Source organism: Eumetopias jubatus, unplaced genomic scaffold, assembly GCF_037043125.1.
Source record: "Eumetopias jubatus isolate StellerSeaLion01/CBP00866 unplaced genomic scaffold, mEumJub1_p1.0 scaffold_1, whole genome shotgun sequence".
Taxonomy (NCBI): domain Eukaryota; kingdom Metazoa; phylum Chordata; class Mammalia; order Carnivora; family Otariidae; genus Eumetopias; species Eumetopias jubatus.
The window spans coordinates 163,442,472-163,462,458 of NW_028274807.1; the positions used below are offsets into that span (position 1 = coordinate 163,442,472).

At 49.0% G+C, this 19,987-nt stretch overlaps 1 protein-coding gene across 1 annotated transcript in view; it reads left to right on the forward strand.

The window, feature by feature from the left end:
- Positions 1 to 19,987, forward strand: part of FGD5 (FYVE, RhoGEF and PH domain containing 5) — a 118,680-nt gene that overhangs the window by 31,070 nt on the left and 67,623 nt on the right. Inside the window, exon 3 of the mRNA XM_028101778.2 lies at positions 18,516 to 18,648. Within this exon, the coding sequence (XP_027957579.2) occupies positions 18,516 to 18,648 (133 nt within the window). The remainder of the gene's footprint in view (positions 1 to 18,515; positions 18,649 to 19,987) is intronic.

A 19,987-nucleotide genomic window follows, 5' to 3' on the forward strand; every position in this document is an offset into this window, starting at 1 on the left:
GGGACCCCAGCATCTCTCTGCTCCTCTCTCCATCCCTCAGGTGGAATTCTGTCTTGTCCTCTTACATGTCCTGAGTGGTCCGACTTCCATGCCTTTGACCATGTGGTGCTTTCTGCCCAGCTGCTCCCTCACTCTCTGCAGGTTCAGATCCATCCCATGGGCACAGGTTGGCCCCTTTTAATACCACTTTCTCCTTGAAGCCTCTGTTACATCTTTCGGCAATTAATGGTATCTCTGATGTCATCTGAAATTTCCCCAGCTTATCTCTGCGGCTCCTGGGACTTCTGCCTTCCCTGTTTCTTAGCTGTGTGCATGTTACTGTGTTGTCCTTCCTCACAAGACCACAAATTCCAAGGGAGAAAGCACCACTCAGCCCCTCTCCTTCAGTGTCTAACAGGAGTCTTACCTGTTCAGTACTGCATGTGGATGTGAAGGTGGGCGGGTGGTGGGTGGGCAGATGGATGGGCAGGTGGTTGGACAGGAGGCTGGGTGTCAGACGCTGGTCCCATTGTCCGTGGTGTCATCTTGCCACCAAGACAGACTGCCTCAGTGATACGTGTGCGCTGTGCTTCCTCCCTATGATCTTCTTCCCCACTGTTAAAATAGAAAACAGAATTATATTTTTAAGAGTTTGTTACATTTCTCAAATGAAGTCTTATGTTTCTTGTTCTTAATTTGAAAATCCTGAGAGTTGAATACTTGATATTTCTTCAAGAAAAAGAATCTAAATTGAGTTCCTTTTCCTCGTGTTTGACATTTTGCTTGATTTATTTTTTTCCTTTTTAGACTCTGGCTCTCCATGAAAGGAAGGGTCCTCATCCTGAACTTAGCACAGTACCTTGCACACAGCAGGGTCTCTGTAAATACTGAACTGAATTGCACTATGCTCAACAGCCTAGGAACCCTTGGGGTCTCTGCAGCTTGGAGATTGTTCTCTACATGTGCTAAAAGTGAGTTTTTAGCTTGGGTGGAGAGTGGGGCTGATGTGCTGTGCCAGATGCCTTCCTGCTGTGGTCTTTTCCTTGTAGCCTTGAAATGTGGGCTCCCCCTTCCCACTGTAGACGCTCTCTTGGGGGCCGACACTGAGTCAGACCGGTTGCAGATAATCCTCTGCCCCAGGGCGCTGTAGTAAGCTGTAGTAAGTTGCAGTGCAGAGCGCCATCTGGATGCCATGCAGCTCACCCTGCCTTGATGGGGGATGCGGGGAGTCCTCTCGCCCCCCTCCCCATCCCACTGCCACTGTTGAAGAAGTCACAGCCAGCCACTCCCCACCAGGGAGCAGTTTCATGGACAAAGCGCCAGTCTCATGGCTGGAAGGAACTTAGAACTCTTGGGATCTACACCTGTGCATGCCCAGAGAGCTTTTCTAACTTCCTGTAAAAACAAACTTTTTTAATTTAAGTATAGTTGACACACAATGTTACATTAGTTTCAGGTGTAACACATAATGTTTCTATATATTAGGCTATGTTCACCACATATGTATCTCTCATCTGTCACTGTGCAAGTTAACACAGTATTGTCCACTATATTCTCCATACTGTGCCTTTTATTGCTGTGACTTATTCATTCCATAACTGGAAGCCCATACCTCCCACTCCCCTTCACCTAGTTTGCCCATCCCCTGTCCCCTTCCTTCTGGCGACCATCAGTTGTTCTCTGTATTAGTAGGTCTAATTCTGCTTTTTGTTTGTTTATTCATTTGTTTTATTTTTTATACTTCACATGTGAGTGAAATCATATGGTACTTATATTTCTCAGTCTGACTTATTTTACTTAGTGTAATACCCTCTAGGTCCATTCATGTCCCCACAAATGGCAAGAGTTCCTTCTTTTTTATGGCTGAGTAATACTCTATTGTGTACATATACACTGTATCTGCTCTATCTACTCATCTGTTGATAGACACTTAGGTTGCTTCCATATCTTGACTGAATTGGTATGGCCACTGGGGAAGACAGCATGGAGATTCCTCAAAAAAGTAAAAATAAAAATACCATGTGGTTCAGTAATTCCACTACTGGGTATTTACCCAAAGAAAATGAAAACACTAATAAGTTTTCTAACTTCCTTTGATCCTCACAGCAACTCTGAGGGTTGGAGGGAAGGAATTCTCACCTAATAGGTGGAGAAACTGAGGCTCAGAAAAGAGAAGTAGCTTGCCCAGAGTTGTACAGCTAGGGCAGCTGGGATTTGAACTCCAGTATTTCTCAAATCTTAATATGCCTTAAAAAAAGTATTAAAAATACAGGTTTCCAGGCTCTTCACCTAGAGATTCTGATCCACAGGGTCTTGGATGTAGCCCAGAAATTTGCATTTGTAACAAACTCCCCCAGGTACCCCCAGTTCATCCTTAGAGGAACACTCCCCTAACCATTCTGAAGGTAGGCGTGCCTTCTTAACTAGCTGCGTGGGGAAATCACCCCCTCCTGGATCAGGTCCATTCGGGTGGGGGCGGGGGGCAGCCTTGGGACCTTGTAGACATTCCTGTATTTGTGTAGAGGAAAAGGTGTGGAAAGTGTCCCTTTAGGGACAGCCAGCTTGGACAGGTAATATAAAGCATCTTGCTTTTCAGTCCCACAGATTTGGTTTAAAACCCTGGCTACAGGGACGCCTGAGTGGCTCAGTTGCTTAAGTGTGTGCGTTTGGCTCAGATCATGATCCCAGGGTCCTGGGATCGAGTCCCACATCGGGCTCCTTGCTCAACGGCGAGTCTGCTTCTCCCTCTGCCTGCTGCTCCCCCTGCTTGTTCCCCCCCAACACAAATAAATAAAATCTTAAAAAAAAAACCAACAACCCTGGATATATAGTTTAACAGCTATGTGGTTTGGGCTTAGTCGTATCTCTGTGCCTCAGTTTTCTCATCCTATCTCATAAACTTCTTGGGAGAACAAAATTAGGCAATGCCTGTAAAGAGCTGGCATCATGTCATTCTTGAATAAAAAAGAAACCCCAGTTTCTCCTAAATAGGCCGCACACATACCTGTCTTCATGGCTTTGTTCATGCTGTTTTTCCTTCCTAGAAAGTCTTTCCCTTATCTTTCCTTTTAACTAAATACTTCTGGTGTGGTCGGTTGCAATAGCCTGTGACTGGTGTCCCATTATCATCTAAGGTGCTCAGGGAAGTCCCTACCCTGGGTTTCAGATAGGTGTCTTCCTCATCTCAGGTTCTAACTTCTGTGCCTCCTGGAATATGAGAGTGAGAGTTTTCGGAAATTCTGCCTTAGCTCACTCAGAAAATACCTAGAGCTTCTAGATTTTGTTTGGCTGGCTGGTTGGTCTTGGTTTTTTCCTTTTCTGTAACTCACGTCAACAAAATCCTCCTGGTGCCACCCCACCCCACCCCAGGTGATTTCCTTTGTAGGGGTTCTGAAGGCAGGTGGGGGCTCCTTTGCTCTATCATATGGATTGAGGTGAATTGCAGGGAAGGTTTCACCCAGCTGCACTCTGAAGTCATCCTCAACTTTTTGGCCTTATCAAATCATAACTTATTTTACTCTGGGAAGTTTGACTTAAAACTAACGAGGGTAGTCAATTTAGGTTGGGACGGGACTTTTGAGATAGGAACACCCTGCCCCTCACTGGACCTTTCTGTTCTCAACAAGCCAGAGCTTGAGTACCTCTAGGTGGTACCCTCTAGGGAGATGGGGTTCTCATCTCCCCATGCAAAGCTATGACATTGCTATAGTTTTATCTGTTAGTTTTTCTTCCTGCTCTGGGAGGTTTAGGAAGTTTCTCTGAACCAGGAAGTCTGAGGGCAGGTGATGCAGGTAGGGTTAATGTAGCTGGATGTGAGAGAGTTTATCAAGACAGGGTCCCAGACCTAGACCAGTGTTACAGGTGGCTTTGTATCAGAAACAGCATAGTCTGGGTGGGCTCTGGAGCTGTGAGCACCCTAGCATGCCTTGTCTTGTAGACTTTACAGTTTGAGAACTGCCTTAATACACTTTATGTTCTGATCCTGTAGAACTGAGCAAAGTTCCCTGTCCCCTCTGATCAGTGGCAGAATGAATCTCAGAGTGTGGAGAGGGGCTAAGATTGGAGTTGGGGGCCAGGTGGCCCAGTGGGTAGAGGGGAAGGCTGAAGGAAAGAGGAGCTGGGCTGCTTGGAAGCCAGATTTGGGGCTGGGTGAGAGCTCAACCCAGCCAGCCTTGTGGTTTATTTCTGTGAAGATGACTTGCTCTTATGAAATGATTACCCAGTTGATGATCCTTCCTTCCAGCTTGCTTCCCATAAGACTTTTTTCCTGAATCACTGACTGTGAACAAACTCATTTAATTTGAACCTGGGTGCACAGTCTCATGTTCATGTGGTGGAAATTGTTCCGACTGGTTTAGGGGCTCAGGGGCTCCTCCCGGGGGGCAGGGGTGGGGAAGCTGGAGGATGGGATTTGTGAGGATGGGGTTGAGGAGGAGGGTACCACGCTGTCCTCAAGGGTTCTGTTTTCCAGTACATTGCCTCTTTTCCAGCACTTTCTTTCAGAAATGGAATTGGAAATGTTTGCAGAATGGCCTGCACGATGTGCAGTTTTCCAGCCTTCCATTGTTGTAGTCTCTGTCCTGGGCGTGTGGAAAGAAGGCTGTGCCAGCTGGCATTGCAGCCCAGCCCTCAGAACCCACATTTCAAAGCAGTTACTGGCCAAAAAAAAAAAAAAAAAAAAAAAAGGCAGGCTTCGCTGCACAGCTCCTAAATACTTCCAGATACCCAGCCACAGGCCCCAAAAAGTGCTCACACGGCACCCCAGGTCCTGACATGCCCCCACGCCGGGTCTGGAGTCAGGAACCACCACTTGGCATCCTCTGAGGTCCACGCGGAACAAAGAGGTGTTGTCCTGCAAAGGGGAGAGTTCTAGGCATGGGGCCGGACACCCAGGTTCTGGCCCTCAATTTCTACCCTCCTGATGCGGAACCCTGGGCAGGCCGCTTCACCTCCCAGGTGAAAAAAGAAGCAGTTCTTTTTTGAAGTGCTGCTGCCTGCCTTCACAGGTTCGTGGAGAGAATCACCTGAGATGGAAAATGCAGGGTGTAGACTGTAGAGTCTGGTGCAGATTTTAGCACGGGGGTAAGGAAATCCTGCACAGCCCATTCTTAGAGCCTGGGGTATTATATTGACTCCAGCACCTCACAGCCTGTTTTGTCATTGGTGACATGGGCTGCTAACACGCCAGTTGTGGACCTGTCTCCAGGAGTAAATGAGAGATTGCAGGCAGGTGCTTGCCCAGGGGCCAGTGCACAGGAGGCTCTAGTGTAACCGCAATATCAACACTATATGCCAAGAGAGACTTTCAGAGTTTATTGTTGAAGACTAGGTTTTTGGTGATTTGTTTGGGAATGCCAGGTCCAACCTTAAACACCTAACACGTCAATTTGCTTTCCTGCCTCTTGTCTTGTTTTATCCCCCAGCAACCCATGATGTAGGCAGAGCAGGGATTTTGATAACCGTTTAATAGCTGAGGACACTGAGGCACAGAGGAGGGAAGTGGGTTTGCTCACAGGGTGAGCCACTGGCAGAACAAAAGTCCCCTGACTCCCCAAACAACCCTTCTAGCCCTGGACTGTTTTGAGGTTGGAAATCTGACCCCCTCATGCATCCCTGGTGGCCTGTGGCCTGGAGACCTGGGTCTGTCCTGGGTGGAATTTTCAGGGGACATTTAAAAACTGCAATGATAACATAGAGCTGTGTTCCCGGCACTACCCTAGGTGCTTTCTATGTATGTCAACTCACTAAATCCTCACAAAAAAAAGACAAAAACAAAAAAACTGAGATTGGTATTACTATTTTCCCCATTTTACACATGAGGACAGTGAGGCACAGAAAACTTGCCCAAGGTCAAATAGCTGGTAAGTGGCAGAGAACCAAGTTTTGGAAACCCAGGCGGGGCTGGCTCCAGAGTCTGCTCCTAACCAGCATTTTCACTTCCAGGACTCAACCTGTGGCAGGCAGTGTAGATGGTGTTGGGGTATAGAGATGAGTGAGGCGTGACCCTGCATTTTGCTACAGACTTGCTGTGTAGCCCGGGGCAAACTTCTCCCCCTGCCCAAACCTCACTTTGCCCACCTTTGTCATGGGAGCATTGGATTGGCCAGCTCTAGCAAAGGGTGGCATTTCTCTGGGGTGTGGAGTGGCCCAGCCATTGTGTGGCAGGCCAGCCGGGTGTGGCCCCAGCACTGCCAGGCCCTCCCAGGGGAGGAAGTGTCGGTATTTACAGGAAATGCAGGACAAGGCCTGGGAGGTGGGTGGAGGAGGGGCAGCCAGCCTCTGGGAGCCCAGAAGATGTGTCTGGGCGCTGGTGGGAGGGCTGAGGGCGGGTTCCTCTCTTCCCACCCCAAGGACGAGACTTTTTGTTGTTGTTGAAGGGAAAGGTCCCACTTCCCAGGCAGCCCTGCCCCTCTCCTGGCCTCTTCCCTCCAAGACTGCCACACCCTGCCTGCCTCCAAAACGCCAGGCCAGCTGACCCCCTTCTCCTGGGAGCAGTGGAAAGAGCATTAAGCTGGATACCAGGAGATCTGCCTTTAGTCCTTCCCGCCCTAGACCTCAGTTTCCCCCACCTGTTAAATGGACACTTGCTGCAGCCCTAACATATGTATAGCCAGCTCACTGCCTTCGTGTGGCCCACAGCCCAGCTGTGAGAAGCAAGATGAGTAAAGAACAGACCAGCCCCCGCTTTGGCCCTGTAACCCAGGGAGTACAGATTGGCTTCACTTATGCCACAGAAGTGTTCCTTAAGAAATGTGTGTAAATTGAAATTTTGTAAAAATACTGCCTGTATTGATTATACTGGGAGTAAAAGGCTATTATTTTTAAGCCTGAATAAGAATTGGAAAGGGAACTAACATTCATTGAGTCCATGCAGGTGTCAGGCACTGTGTTGCTTTCACATACCTGATTTCACACTTGTAAGAAATAAGGACTATAGTTAGGGATGGGAGACCTGGATTTAATCTTGGCACTGCCACTTGCTAGCTGTGTCTCCCTGAGCAAATCTCCCAATACCTTGGAGCCTCCATCTTCTCCTCTGTGAAATGAGGATAATCGTATGTTGTATCCCACAGCCTTGCCTGAACCCAAGCCTCACTATCCCCCCCAACCCTGGCCCCCGCTAGCCTTCTCTGGTCTCCCAGCCTCCATCATGTCTCCCACTGCTGTTCACAAGTGGCCAAGGTGAACTTTCAGACTCAACTCAGTCTCACCCTGGGCTGGAGCCCTGCTGTGACTCCTCACCACACACACACACAGGTTTAGGGGTCCTTTACCTGAGCTCCCTCCTCACAGCATGCACCACCTTGTCTCCTGTTGATCTGTCTGCTTTCCCACTAGGCTGTGAGTGCCGAGGGGCAGATAAGAAGGCTCTCTTTCACCTCTGTGTCCCCAGTGCCAGGCATGGGGTAGACCTTCAACAAATGTGGACTGTGTCAGGTGAGGCAGTGTGGGCACTGAGTATTCCATCCACTGTGCACTGCTGTGCCTGTGCTAGGTAGGGCAGCTCTGATTTTGGAGTGCTCCAAATCCACACCTGTTCAGGGATGCCAGGAGGAGCCTGGCTGGAGGTGCTCTCCCCCATCCCCATGAACTAATGAAAGCCAGCAGGTGTTAATTGAGCACCTGTTCTATGCAGAGTTCAGTGCTCTTGGCTGGCAGGAAGGAGCTCACAGTTTGGGGAGGGAGAGAAAACATGTGAAAAGCTAAAGCCATATAGCCAGAAGAGGGGTGTCCGTGGGTACAGGGGCATGTTGAGGGGAGCTGGGCCTCTTCCATAGCAGGTGTGGCCAGGCAGGGGCAGGCTGTGAAGCTTATGCAATCTGTGGAGTCTCTTTAAGAAAAAGAATGTACAACAAAGAATATTAAATAATCTACAGAGCCTTGAAAGGGACCCATGTGGGTGTGGGGCCTGAAGCTTAAGCCTCATTAGTTTCCCAGTAGACCTGTCTCAGTGGTCAGGGAAGGCTTTCTGGAGTAGGAGGTTAGGTTGGACCTGGGTCTAGAGAGGAGAACCCATCAGCCACGGACCTAGGCCTGACGAGTATGAGGGAGTCAGGTCAGCAGACATTTCCCAAGCATCTGTTCTTAGAAGGCAGTCCCTGCCCTAGAGAAGCAAGACAGATTTATAGGATCTTAAAGGCCTTTGGCAAAAGGTGGCATTTCTCTGAAAATGCTTCTTCCCTGTTTGGGGCAAAAGAGAAAGATACAGTTCAGCAAGGCCACAAGATGAGTCATGCGATGAGAGAGAGAGAGAGAGAGAGAGAGAGTGTGTGTGTGTGTGTGTGTGTGTTTGTGCATCTGGTCGGTCCAGGGGTGTTTCCCTTGCCTATATCACCTTCCCTGCTGGGTCTGAGCCTTAGTGTGTTTGTTTCTGTCTGGCTTTGTGTGATTGATTCCCTCTGTGTCCCCCATGCAGATGTGCCACTCTGGCTACACGTGACAGGTGTGTTTATGTGGGTCAGAAAAGCCCTCACCCTCCGCCCTCCTTGTGTTATTGCACTGTGGACACTGTGTGTCTTGGCACTTCTCGTACATTCTCGTACCTGTCTCCCCAGCACAGAGAAGGCGACAGTGAACCAGAAGAATGAACGTGGGTCCAGCTGAGGTCCACCTGTGGTTCTGTCTGGGTTGGTGGAAGGGGGAATAGCAGAGTGGACCTTGGGGAAGTCACTTACCCTCACAGAGCCTCAGTTTCTCCAAATGAGAAGTGTGGAGGATAACAGCACTTGCCTCATTAAGTGGTTGAGAGGATCGGTGGGGTACCGCCTGAGGCATGTCCAGCACACCGCTCAGTGACCCTTCACTGCTGCTTCTGCAGTGTGGAAGCAGGAGAGAGGAGTCTTTGGAAGGGCAGGCTCTGAACCAGGTCCCAGCTTTGCACCTCTCCTGTCTGTGCTTGCCTCTCCATCTATGCGGTGGTCATGGTAATAACCCACAGGATACAGTGGTTGGGAAGAATTCGTGAAGTACCTGGCACATAGGAAGTAGCACCCAAGTCACTGGCCCAACGTCTGCTACTATTGCGGCTACCCCTGTTTTTATTGACTAGCCACGTCCTCGTGGAAGGGAGGGTGGGAAAAGGGGATTGTTTTTCAGACCACCATCCAAAGAAGCCACAGAGGACCCCTCTCCTAGCTCCTGGCCGCTTCAGACATGGTGTGTGGTTATAGAATCACAGTGTTCTTCATGAACCTCCCGCCACCACAGCCTCTCCAGCTTCCTGAGGTGGCCGCACTGGCTCCCCTCCCTCTGCCCCTCCTGTGTTCTCACTTACTCCAAATCCCAGAGCAGAGGTGATAGGAGAACAATGTGTTCCAGTCTCCTCCTGCTCTGGGCTGGGTGCTTCAGACCAGCAGCTGTGGAGCCCATCTTCCAGATGAGGAAACTGAGGCAATCCCAACCACCAGTCTTTCAGTATCCACCGAACCTATGGCTGAACGAGAGCCACCCCATAGGGTGCTTCTTCCAACCCCTACCCCACGGCCATTCTCAAAGTAATATAAAATGAGGGCCTAATTAGTAAGAAAGTCTGTTTCTCCATTAAGACTTCGCTGGCCACAGCGTTCTCAGTGGTGGCAGCCCCTGCTGTTAGCATTTCTACCAAAGGTGTTGAGCCTCTGCTGAATAGGGAGGAACGCGGAGGCCGTCACTGACAGGCTAGTGGGGAGTCAGATCAATTAGCTGGGGTAGGACGAGTCGTTCAACACATGTTTGTTGGGCACCTACTGTGTGCCACCATGGAAGATGCGGAGTGCACAGCAAGCCGAGGATCCCCCTCCCTGAAAGAATTGTGCCTGATGGGGAAGCTAATATGGGAACATAAATAACTGAAGTCACAAAATGTAAACTGTGCTGGGAGCCCCTTCGAGCAGGAGAGGTGCGGAAGGCTTCCTGGAAGAACTGGTGTGTGTGTAGACTTCGAGGGGCGGGGGGTGGCAAGTGGAGGAGGGGGTGGGCAGGAATTCTGGAACAGCCTTGGAGGAGGCACAGTGATGGGAAGCTACAGAGGTGTGCATGGGCCAGTGAGTCGGTGGTTTGGCCGCATGTAATGACTGAGGAAGGCAGACATGTGCAGGATTCACTAGGACAGAGTTCCTCAGCTTAGGGGAAGACTTTATGTTCTGGACATAAAGTCACAGAACATTGTGGTGGGAAGGGCCTTTAGAGGTCCTCTAACTCCCTTTTTTACAGATGAGGAAAGCTGAGGTCCAGAGAGAGGAAAGGGCCCACCCAGTGTCACACAACAAGCTGGTCGCAGAGGTAGGACTAGAACCTGGGTCTCTGTGACCCTGAGGAACTCTGCCTGATTAATTCAGCCCTGGCCTTTAGCTCAGGGGATTGTAGCAGATAAAACTGCCAGGCACTGTGCTGAGCAGTTCACCCACCTCATTCACAGGCATCATCTCCTAGACCCTGGGAAGGCAGGTACTGTTACCATCTCCCTTTTACAAAGGAGGAGGCTGGGCAGGTTAAGTGACTGGCCTAGGGTCATTGGGCTGACAAGTGGCAGAACCGTGTCCTGTCCTCAGGAGGTGAAATGTGTCCTCTAACATTATCCTTTGCTGGGGCCCCAGAGATGGTTGCAATGCTAGGGGGTCAGTGGCAGAGCCAGGCCTGTGGCCAGCAGTGTGGCTACTGCTAAGGGCCAGAGATGCAGAACTCTTCCTCTGCTATCTTCATCCCCTCAAGTTACAGAAGGGTAGTGGCTGCTTCCCAAAGCTGAAACCTGAGAGATGATCACTCCGGTGAGTTCGGGGCCCTGACTGATGATTTTTCTCTAGTATGTTACCTCTTTATATTAGTCTATCATTTTATGAAGCTTCTGCAGATCTTCCAAAAGTATTAAATATTTCCCCCTGGACCTGTGAATTTTCATGGATTATCTGAAAAGAAAGCCTTCATAGTTAACAGTTATGTTTCCCTGTGGCTAGAAAAGAAGGATGTTTGTTTGGAGCAGGAGGGGGCTGAACTGGAATCAAGGAAACAAAATTCCTTTAAAATCCCTATAAAACCACGTCAAGCCCACTGGGAAGGCTAAAATTAAAAAGATAGACAATAACAAGTATTGATGAGGATGTTGAGAAATTGAAACCCTCAACACCGCCAGTGGGAATGTCAGATGGTACGGCCAAAAAACAGTCTGACGGCTCCTCAAAATCTTAAACATAGAGTTACCTTATGACCTAGCAGTTCTATATACAGACGCAAGAGAAATGAAAACATATGTCCACATAAAAAAACGTTCACATGAATGTTCATAGAGGCACTCTTCATAATAGCCAAAAAGTGGAAGCAATCAAAATGTCTATCCACAGGTGAATGGAAAAACAAAACGTGGTACAGACTTACAGTGCAGTATTATTTGTCCGTAAAATGGAATGAAGTACTGATACACACTATACCATTGATGAACCTTGAAAGCATTATGCAAAGTTAAAGCAGCTACACACAAAAGGATTGTAGGATTCCATTTATATGAAATGTCCAGAATAAGACAAATCCATAGAGACAGACAGTAAATTAGTGGTTGCCTGGAGTTGGGGGCCAGTCCTACTGATTGACTACTGAATGGTATGGAGTTTCTTTTGGGGTTGATGAAAATGTTCTAAAATTAAGTAGTGATGATGGTTGCACAGTTCTGTGGATACACTAAAAAGCTCTGAATTGTACACTTTAAAAGGGCAAAATTTTATGATATGTGAATTATATCTCAGTAAAGCTATTGTAACAAGAAAACAAATTCTTACAAAACCATTGATGCTGTATTTCAAGAAGAGGGGTGGGGATGTCATAGGATGGAGAGCAAGGATGGACTTCTGTTTTTACTTAGTGAAAGATGGAAATTGAATTTTTAAAAAAGCCTCTCCTTCAATCATGTTTCTGGGAACCATTACAAGCACTATCCCTTGGCTGACCCTGGGTGCAGGATGTATTCCCTCCAAGAGGGAACAAAGCAGAGATTCACTCCAGTGGTGTGGAGACAGACAGGCAGCTGCTCTTCGGCTGTGGGACACATGCCGTCTGGTCTCAGCACATGGCTTCACATGCCTGGGGGTCTAGTTCTCCACCTGCATTTTACAGGTGTGGAAACTGAGGCCCACCTTGACAGTCATGTAGCCCAGATCATGCATTGGGTTAGTGGTGAATCCAGGACTCCCGGGTCTCTGACCCCCATCTTAAGCAGTTTCTACTGTATCAGATGGAAGGTTCCAGTTACAGTGCAGATGATATCCCTATCTGTCAAAGTCTCAATGTCCCTTTGAGGCAGGGGAACATGGGAGGGGTCAATTCTGAGTGACAAGGAAGTCTCAGAGCAGAAGGTGTCACCTGGGGAAGGTCTGGAGGGATCAAGTGAACTGTGAAGGTGCCTGGAGGTAAGGGGGTGTGGGGAGTAGGCAGGGGGCAGGCTTGAATGTCTGAGGGTTTGGAAATCCCTGGTTGTGCAGCCAGCCCTTCCCTCCCTCCACTTCCAAGCTCTTCCAGCTGCTCTGCTAATTAGGGTAGTCATCTTGTTTCCTCCATCTCCAACTTTTCAGCTCCCAGCGAGCAGCCCTGAAGCCCCCTGCCCCTCCTTGCTGAGCTGGCAAACTTCAGAAAGGTCCCAACCTATGTCAGAGGAGCCAAAGGATGTTACATCTGCAATCTGGCCTCCTTCACACATATCATTGTACCAGCAAGGGTGGGTCTGGGGCCAGAGTGCCCGCCGACAGATTCTCAGTGAGGCAAGCGTTCCTTTTTTATGAGTTATTAAGCCATTCTGGCTGTGCTTAGGGTTATGGCTCCCAGCGAGTGTCACTAGGATGGGATTTAATGGGCAGAGCTGGACAGCCCCGGGCTGGGTTACAAACTGTTTGTCCCCCCACGTGGATGCACATGTCCTTTTACGACTCTAGGCTGCTGGAAAGGACTGTGCTCATTTGGAGGGTCATTTAAGGTAATGAGCTCTGGGCAGCTTTAATTTATGTTCCTTTTAAAACACAGATCGACTCAGAGGGAGGATACAGCTCTGTGGAGACTAGACTGGAGGTTTAGAATTTGGCCCTTTTGTGGGCTGGCCAGAAAGGACCTACTGCAGGCCAGGCAGTGGAGGCTTTCCCCTTTGTGTTCTCATTTAATCCCACAATGAACCTACATAGTCATCCCCACTTTACAGATGAGAAACAGAGAGATTGGGTGACTTGCCCAAAGTCACACAGTGACTCTCCTCTGATCTGATGCCAGAGTTCCAGGCCACTTGGTCTCTGAACTTATAGTCCTGACTGCCTAACCCTTTTGCTGATTTTTCCTGGCATGTGTCATCTCCCTTGATTTACAGATTTAAAAACGAACACACAAAAACCGAAAGCATGGAAAGGTTAAGTAACTTGCTTGAAGTGATAGAGCTGGGATTCAAACCAATCAGCCTGACTTCTGAGCCCACCCTCTTGACTAGTACTTTTGCACTGTACTTTCTTTGAAAACAGAGATAGTACTTTAGTCATCTTTAACTTCTCCATGTGTTAGCTCCTTGAAGTACATGCTAATTCCTATTTGTTGAATAAGTGAGAGACATATGATTGGATGGGGAGAGAAGGATGGCCGGATGGGCGGGTGAACAAATGGATGCACGGATAGATGGCTAAGTGGATGGGTGGTTGGATAGATGAATGGATGGGTGGGTGGATGGATGCATGAATGGGTAAGTACATGAAAGAATATATAGATGGGTAGGTGGGTGTGTTTAGAAGGCTTTCTCATATGTAATATATTGTTATGGTCAAATAAGCTATCTGGAGACAGCATTTCAGTTATGATTTTAATGGGCATTATCCATAATGTCTATTTGTTCACCAGTACCTGTAGTTTAGAGTCTAAAACACAAAGGATTCTCAATAGGCATTTTTTTTTTTTGAATGAAAAAACAGACAGGAACCATGCAGCTAAAAATACAGAGTGTCGCAGCCTTTGCAAAGGAGCCATCTGAGAGGTTTATGTTGACAGACTGGTGAGATGGATGGATATGTCACGGTTCTGAGTCTGTTTCCCCAAGGGAAGAAGTGGTTACACAGGACACAAGTTCTACTAGAGCCTGTTGGAGTATTTGGGTGGAAGTTGTCAAAAACGTTTCTCAGAGCTGTTTTCTTCTCTGTATTTGAAGATCAGCCTGGTAGCAAAGATGAAGGATCTGTAGGGGCAGCTGTGTTGACCCTTGTGGTGTTAGAGTGTTTTCTTTGCTTATTAAGTGAATGACTTCTATCCAAAATCAGGTCTGTCACTACAACTTCCATTGAATCTGCAAAGGCATTGGATTATACTTGCTCTTTTATATTGTGAAAGCATATTTTTAGTGACAGTTTATCTACATTGTTGTGTTCACAATCCCTAAATAGGACAGTGAAATAAATGAACCAGAAATATCATCATAACACCCAAACCTTTGTCTCCTGAATTCCATTCTAGATCTTTCTTGAAAACTGAAGTCAGAGGAAGTAGAATAAAAGATCATGAGCCACATTTCTGGCCATAGCTGAGGTTGGTTTCGGATGGATGGTCGGTGGGTCAGAGTTAACCGTGTTTATCTCTGAGGTCTGTGGGTCTCCGATGGTAAGCAACATAATGCTAGTTAAACTGGTATGGAGTAATAATTATGTGAAGTCACATACTGTGATTTCATGGGTGTTATCACTTGGGATGAGGTCGTAGTGTTAGCATATATTAAAAATGAGTTGACTTAAAGACAACAGTAGGTAGGGGTGCCTGGGTGGCTCAGTCGTTAAGTGTCTGCCTTTGGCTCAGGTCATGATCCCAGGATCCTGGGATCGAGCCCCACATTGGGCTCCCTGCTCAGAGGGAAGCCTGCTTCTCCCTTTCATGCTCCTCCTGCTTGTGTTCCCTCTCTCACTGTGTCTCTCTCTGTCAAATAAATAAATAAAATCTTTCAAAAAAAAAAAGACAACAGTAGGTAAATAGTAGAACAGCTATATGCAGCTAGAGCTGAACTGGTAATGGAGAGAGCTCCCATTTAGTGAGTTATGTGTTGGGCATGGTTCTAAGTGTCTTACATTATGTAACTCATTGAATCCTCCCAACAGCTCAGTGAATTAAGCACCCCTGAGGCTTGGTGAAGTTAAACACGGCCAGTACTGGGCTGAGACAGAATTTGAATGCAGGCAATCTGACTTAAGAGTATGAGCTCTAATCTCTGCCTATTACCACTTCTCAAACAGAAAATAAAATAATAGCACAGACAATAAAAACAAAGCCCCATTTTGCCTGGTAACCTGAGACCTAGCTCCACACATTGGTGCACTGCGGGAACCTGACTGGGCCTCTGTTTTCATATCTCTAAAATGGGATCAGGCATAGGGAGAGGCATTCTCTGAGGCAATGTGTATTGGCCCAGATTTGCCACATGACCTTGAGCCAACCCCTCCCCCTTTCTGGGGGTTTGGCTTCCATGACAGTCTCCCCAGTGTCACCCATGGCTCTGTTTTGTGGAATCCAACCCTCTGCTTGGCCTGAGGTAGCGTCCAGTGCTGGCAACCTCAAGGCCCAAGGGCACCCACTTTTTTATATCCCAAGTTGAGCAGAGCCTCGCGCAACAGCCTGAGCTGTTGGGGCTGAATCCCAATGGCACCAGAATATCCCTGAACAATTCAAGCGAGAGGGTGACACAATCAGATTGGGTTTTGAGGAGGTTTCCTCTGGCTGCTGGGTGGGGAACAGATTGGAGGCCAGCCAGGGTGGAATGGGAGAGAACAGGAAAGCAATCGTCACAGACGTCCAGGCAAGAGATGGCTTGGGCCACAGAGCTATGACAGATGCCAGTGGAGTCAGAGAAGACATCAAGGTAAATTCGGGAGAGGTTTTGTGTTCAAGTAGAGGCTGGCTATGCGAGGAAATGCTGAGATTTCCAGCTTGCTGCCTGGGAAGATGGTGATACCCTTCACCCGTGGGAGGCTTGGCTGGGAATCCTTCCCTCCTGCACAGTGCATTTTAGAGAGGCGTGGCATCTACCTTCTTTTCCTTAATATGGAGGAAGAACCGTCCAAGGACACAGTTAACTGCTCCATCCCTCACCACTACTAGTTGTCCCCCACAGAGCATAATGGGTTCCTGCTGGGGCTTAATGTGGTCATTCCTCTTGGAGGGGGAGAAAGCCTCCACTCACTGTCTTAGGACACACACAGTGCAAATTGACGCAGGAGGCTCTAGAGGGAAGGGAGCTGGGGCTCCTCCAGGAGACTGGTCCATGCAGTCACTTTCCTGAAGGAGGCTCTGAGCTCGCCAAAGCAGGTGTGGTGTTCCTCTGACCCCCAGTGGCCCCTGGCACTGTAGGAAGGGGCAGTGAAGGAGGTGTAGGGTGGTCCTAGGAGGGGAGGTGCTCACAAGCCCTTTTACACTTCGGCGGTGGTATAGGGCTTGCTGCAAATCCACCGTCTGCTCTCATGGTTTGAAAGAAAAGGACAACAAAGTCAATTCTGAGAGAGAAGAAAGAGATCTGATCAGAAGGGTAGCCAGCTGGATAGTAGAGTGAACTACGGCTCAGCCCGGGTCAGGACCTAGTCTGTGTGTCTGCACACAAGAGCAGAGCTATAGTTGCTGCCACACACAGTTTGTCCACGGAAGCCATGGAAGCCCAGGCAGGAGTAGGCCACCTTGTCCTGATGTGTCTGACCTCACGGCCCCAATGTGGACCAGGGGATGCCTGTCGCGCTCTTGACACAGCCCCTTGTTTCTTGGGTTCCAGGTGTTCTGGAGATAGGTATCCCTGGTTCCAGCTCCTGCAGTAGTTGAGAAAGAGCTCCAAGGTGGCCCCTAGTGCCACTGTAGCCTAAGGCTCAGTTTCTCTTGTCTTGATATCCCCTACCCTGGCCATGCTTCTCCCTGCCTGGCCCTGGGCCTGAGCTAAGAACAATGTCCCTGCCCACATGAGGCCTGGGCTAACATTGGCCCAGCCACTCCAGCAGTTGGATGCTCCCTCCTGTCCTCCAGTCTGTCCATCCATCTATCCATCCATCCATCCATCCATCCATTATTCTTGCACCTCGTTGTGCCATTCCCAGAGGGCAGAAATAAGTATTTGATTAGAATTTAATAAGACCAGGGGTACCTGGCTGGCCCAGTTGGTTGACTATCTGACTCTTGGTTCAGCTCAGATCATGATCTTGGGGTTGTGAGATTGAGCCCCGCATCAGGCTCCATGCTCAGCACAGAGTCTGCTTGAGATTCTCTCTCCCTCTCCCTCTGCTCCTTCTGCTTGTGCTTACTCTCTCTCTCTCTCAAATAAATAAACAGAATTTTTTTAAAAAAAGAATTTAATAAGAACAAATGCCTGGATTTTGAGTATGAGAAGAAATTTTGTGACAAGTTGTTTGGGACCACATTGCCCATGGCAGGAGAGAGCTATTGAAGGTTTCCAAGTAGGAGAGGAACATGGCCTGATCCCTGTTGTGGAGCAACCACTCTGCTGGGTGGAGAGGGAGACCTGGAGCAGGGAGCAGAGCAAGGAGGTGGTTGTCATGGGGTTAGAGCCTCCTCTGCGGGGATAGTTTTGAAGTCAGAGGAAGGAGGGTTCTCCTCCTGCAGGCTGGTGTGTCACATGCTGCCCCTCCTGGAAGCTTCCCCGTGCTGTCACAGAGCTCCTCCTCTTGCTCACAGCCTCGGAGCAGTCCTCTCTGGCCTGTCCAGACAGTTCCCCCTCACTATGCCCTATGAAAGCACTTCCTTCTTCTCCTTCACTTATCATAATTTATGATCATATATTCATCGTTCCTTTTTGAAACAGGGACCATGTCTGCTTTATTTGTCACTGCGTTACCCTCTGCCTATCTCTATGCCTGGCATAAAGCAGGCAATCAACAAACATTTATTGAATAAGTGTGTTTAATTAATTAACGGCAATGTCTATGTTATAGTCATAGTCATACACGTATGAGTTTGTTACCTCACCTGTGCAAGCACTGATCCTCACAGCACCAGCCAGAAAATGAAATAGATATCATCATCCCCTAGGTGGAAACTCACACCCTGAGTTGTGTCTTGTCCGTGATCTAGCTGATGACAAGGCAGGGGCCAGGGTCTAGAATGCACATCCTGAAGCGTACTGCATCACTGTATTCCTCGTTCGGGCCCAGAGGACATGGCCACCTTGGGAGCGGACTCTGCTGCCTGACCAGGCCAGTCCAGACTGCCGGACCAACCAGATTGAACATCTCTTGCCCTCACAGTAATTATTTGTACCCTCCAGCATCACAGCCTGCCTCGTATCTTAACAGAGACAGATCTGTCTTCGCATGTGTAAGGGCACTTAGGCAGCAAAGAGCATGGTACGTTCAGGGAACTAGGAGGAGGCCAGGATGGCTGGAGTGGGAGCATGTAGGGATGGTTGGGCTTGTGTCTTATTCAGTTCTAGGTCCCCGTGGAGGGCAGGCATGGAGCTTTGCACACGGAGCACTCGTTAATGGCTTGTGGCATTAACAGGGCCCCTGGTGTATTCACTTTGCCTTTGCTGGACAAGGAGCTCTAACCCTCTCTTTCCTCTGCTCTGACCCCAGCGCCTACACAGAACCTTATAAGGTCTGTCCCATCTCGGCGGCAGCCCCCAAAGAGGACCTATCATCGGATGGAGAACAGGGAAGCTCGGAGGAGGAGGACAGTGCTCCAAGAGACCCCAGCCTCACCCACAAGGTAGGGTGCCCCACCATGGGCAAGGGGCCAGTGGGTTGTGGGGAGTCAGAGATGTAAAGGCCGAGAAAGGACGGTGACAACCACTGTACCCCCTCTTGGTGAGGAGGGAGCTGTTTCCAAATAGCTGGCCCCAAATTGGATACAGAGGCTGAGTCACAGCACAGCTGGGGCTGCAGCATTAAGAAACATGAGGAGACACAGGGTCCTGCGTTGGTGATGCCGGGGTCAATGCTCCTGCTGACTTCTTGGGTCTGAGGAAGTTTGGGGCTTCCCAGAGCCCTTGGGGATGAAGTGAAATAGAACTGCATGATTTGAATCAAGACAGACCTGGATTCTAATGACCTCAGGCATCTGGGCCTCAGTTTCCTCATCTGTGAAGTGGGAATCATTAGGACAATTAAGGGAAGTGTGTGAGTTTCATTAACTGAAGACAGTTTTGGAATGAAAGTTGGTTTCCCATACCCTGTGGTGGTACTTAGATGGGATGGGGCTGAGCGAAGAGCTGTCGTTTGTCTGGAGGCAGACGGTGAGTTGGGTCCCTGCCTGGCATAGGGACCAAGTCACAGTGGCAGCTCAGACCTCTTAGTGGGCATTGGGGCATGGTGGTAATTATATGGACTCAGGGTGCATGGGAGCCCGTGCCTCACTTCCACTTGCTGGCTTATTGTAGTCCTTCCACACACTGCTTCTTGGAGCTTGGGTTTGTCTCGAAACAGAGAAGTGAAGATCTTGCCCAGGCTCACACGGCTGTTATTCCATGTCATCCAGCAAACACCCTGAGGTGCTGGGGGCCAGGAATTTAGACCCAGAGGGACACCCCAGCTGCAGGGAGACAGGCTAGGCATTCCCCCCACCCCATCTCCTGGGCCCCACCTGTCCGCAGAGGAGTAGCTGGGGAGGCCAAGAAGCATCGCCTCCTACCTGACCAGCCTCCTTCGGGCACCTTATCTGGTATCTGTCTCCCACTCTTCGTCATCCTCTCCTTCCAAGGCTGGAGTAGGTGTATCACATTGATTAAAGACTGCTCCCGTGGAAGAGCTCAGCAGAAGTGCCTGGCACTTGCCAAGCTCTGTATAAAGGGTCAGGTCTTTCATTTTGTTTTCATACCCTTGGTTTCAGTTCATTTATCTTTCTGCTCAGGGTCTTCATAAAGTTGCCCCCCCCTCCCCCCCCACCGCAGGGCTGTGGGAAAGCTGAAAGGAGTTTTCCCACCCGGCTCCTCTTCAGTCCTTCCCCCGGTGGCTCCTGACCCTTCCTCTCCATCTCTGGATAGAGTGTGTTGTCTTCCGCAATCCATGCCTCTTTCACTCCTTACAACAAGTTCAAGGTCAATACCACC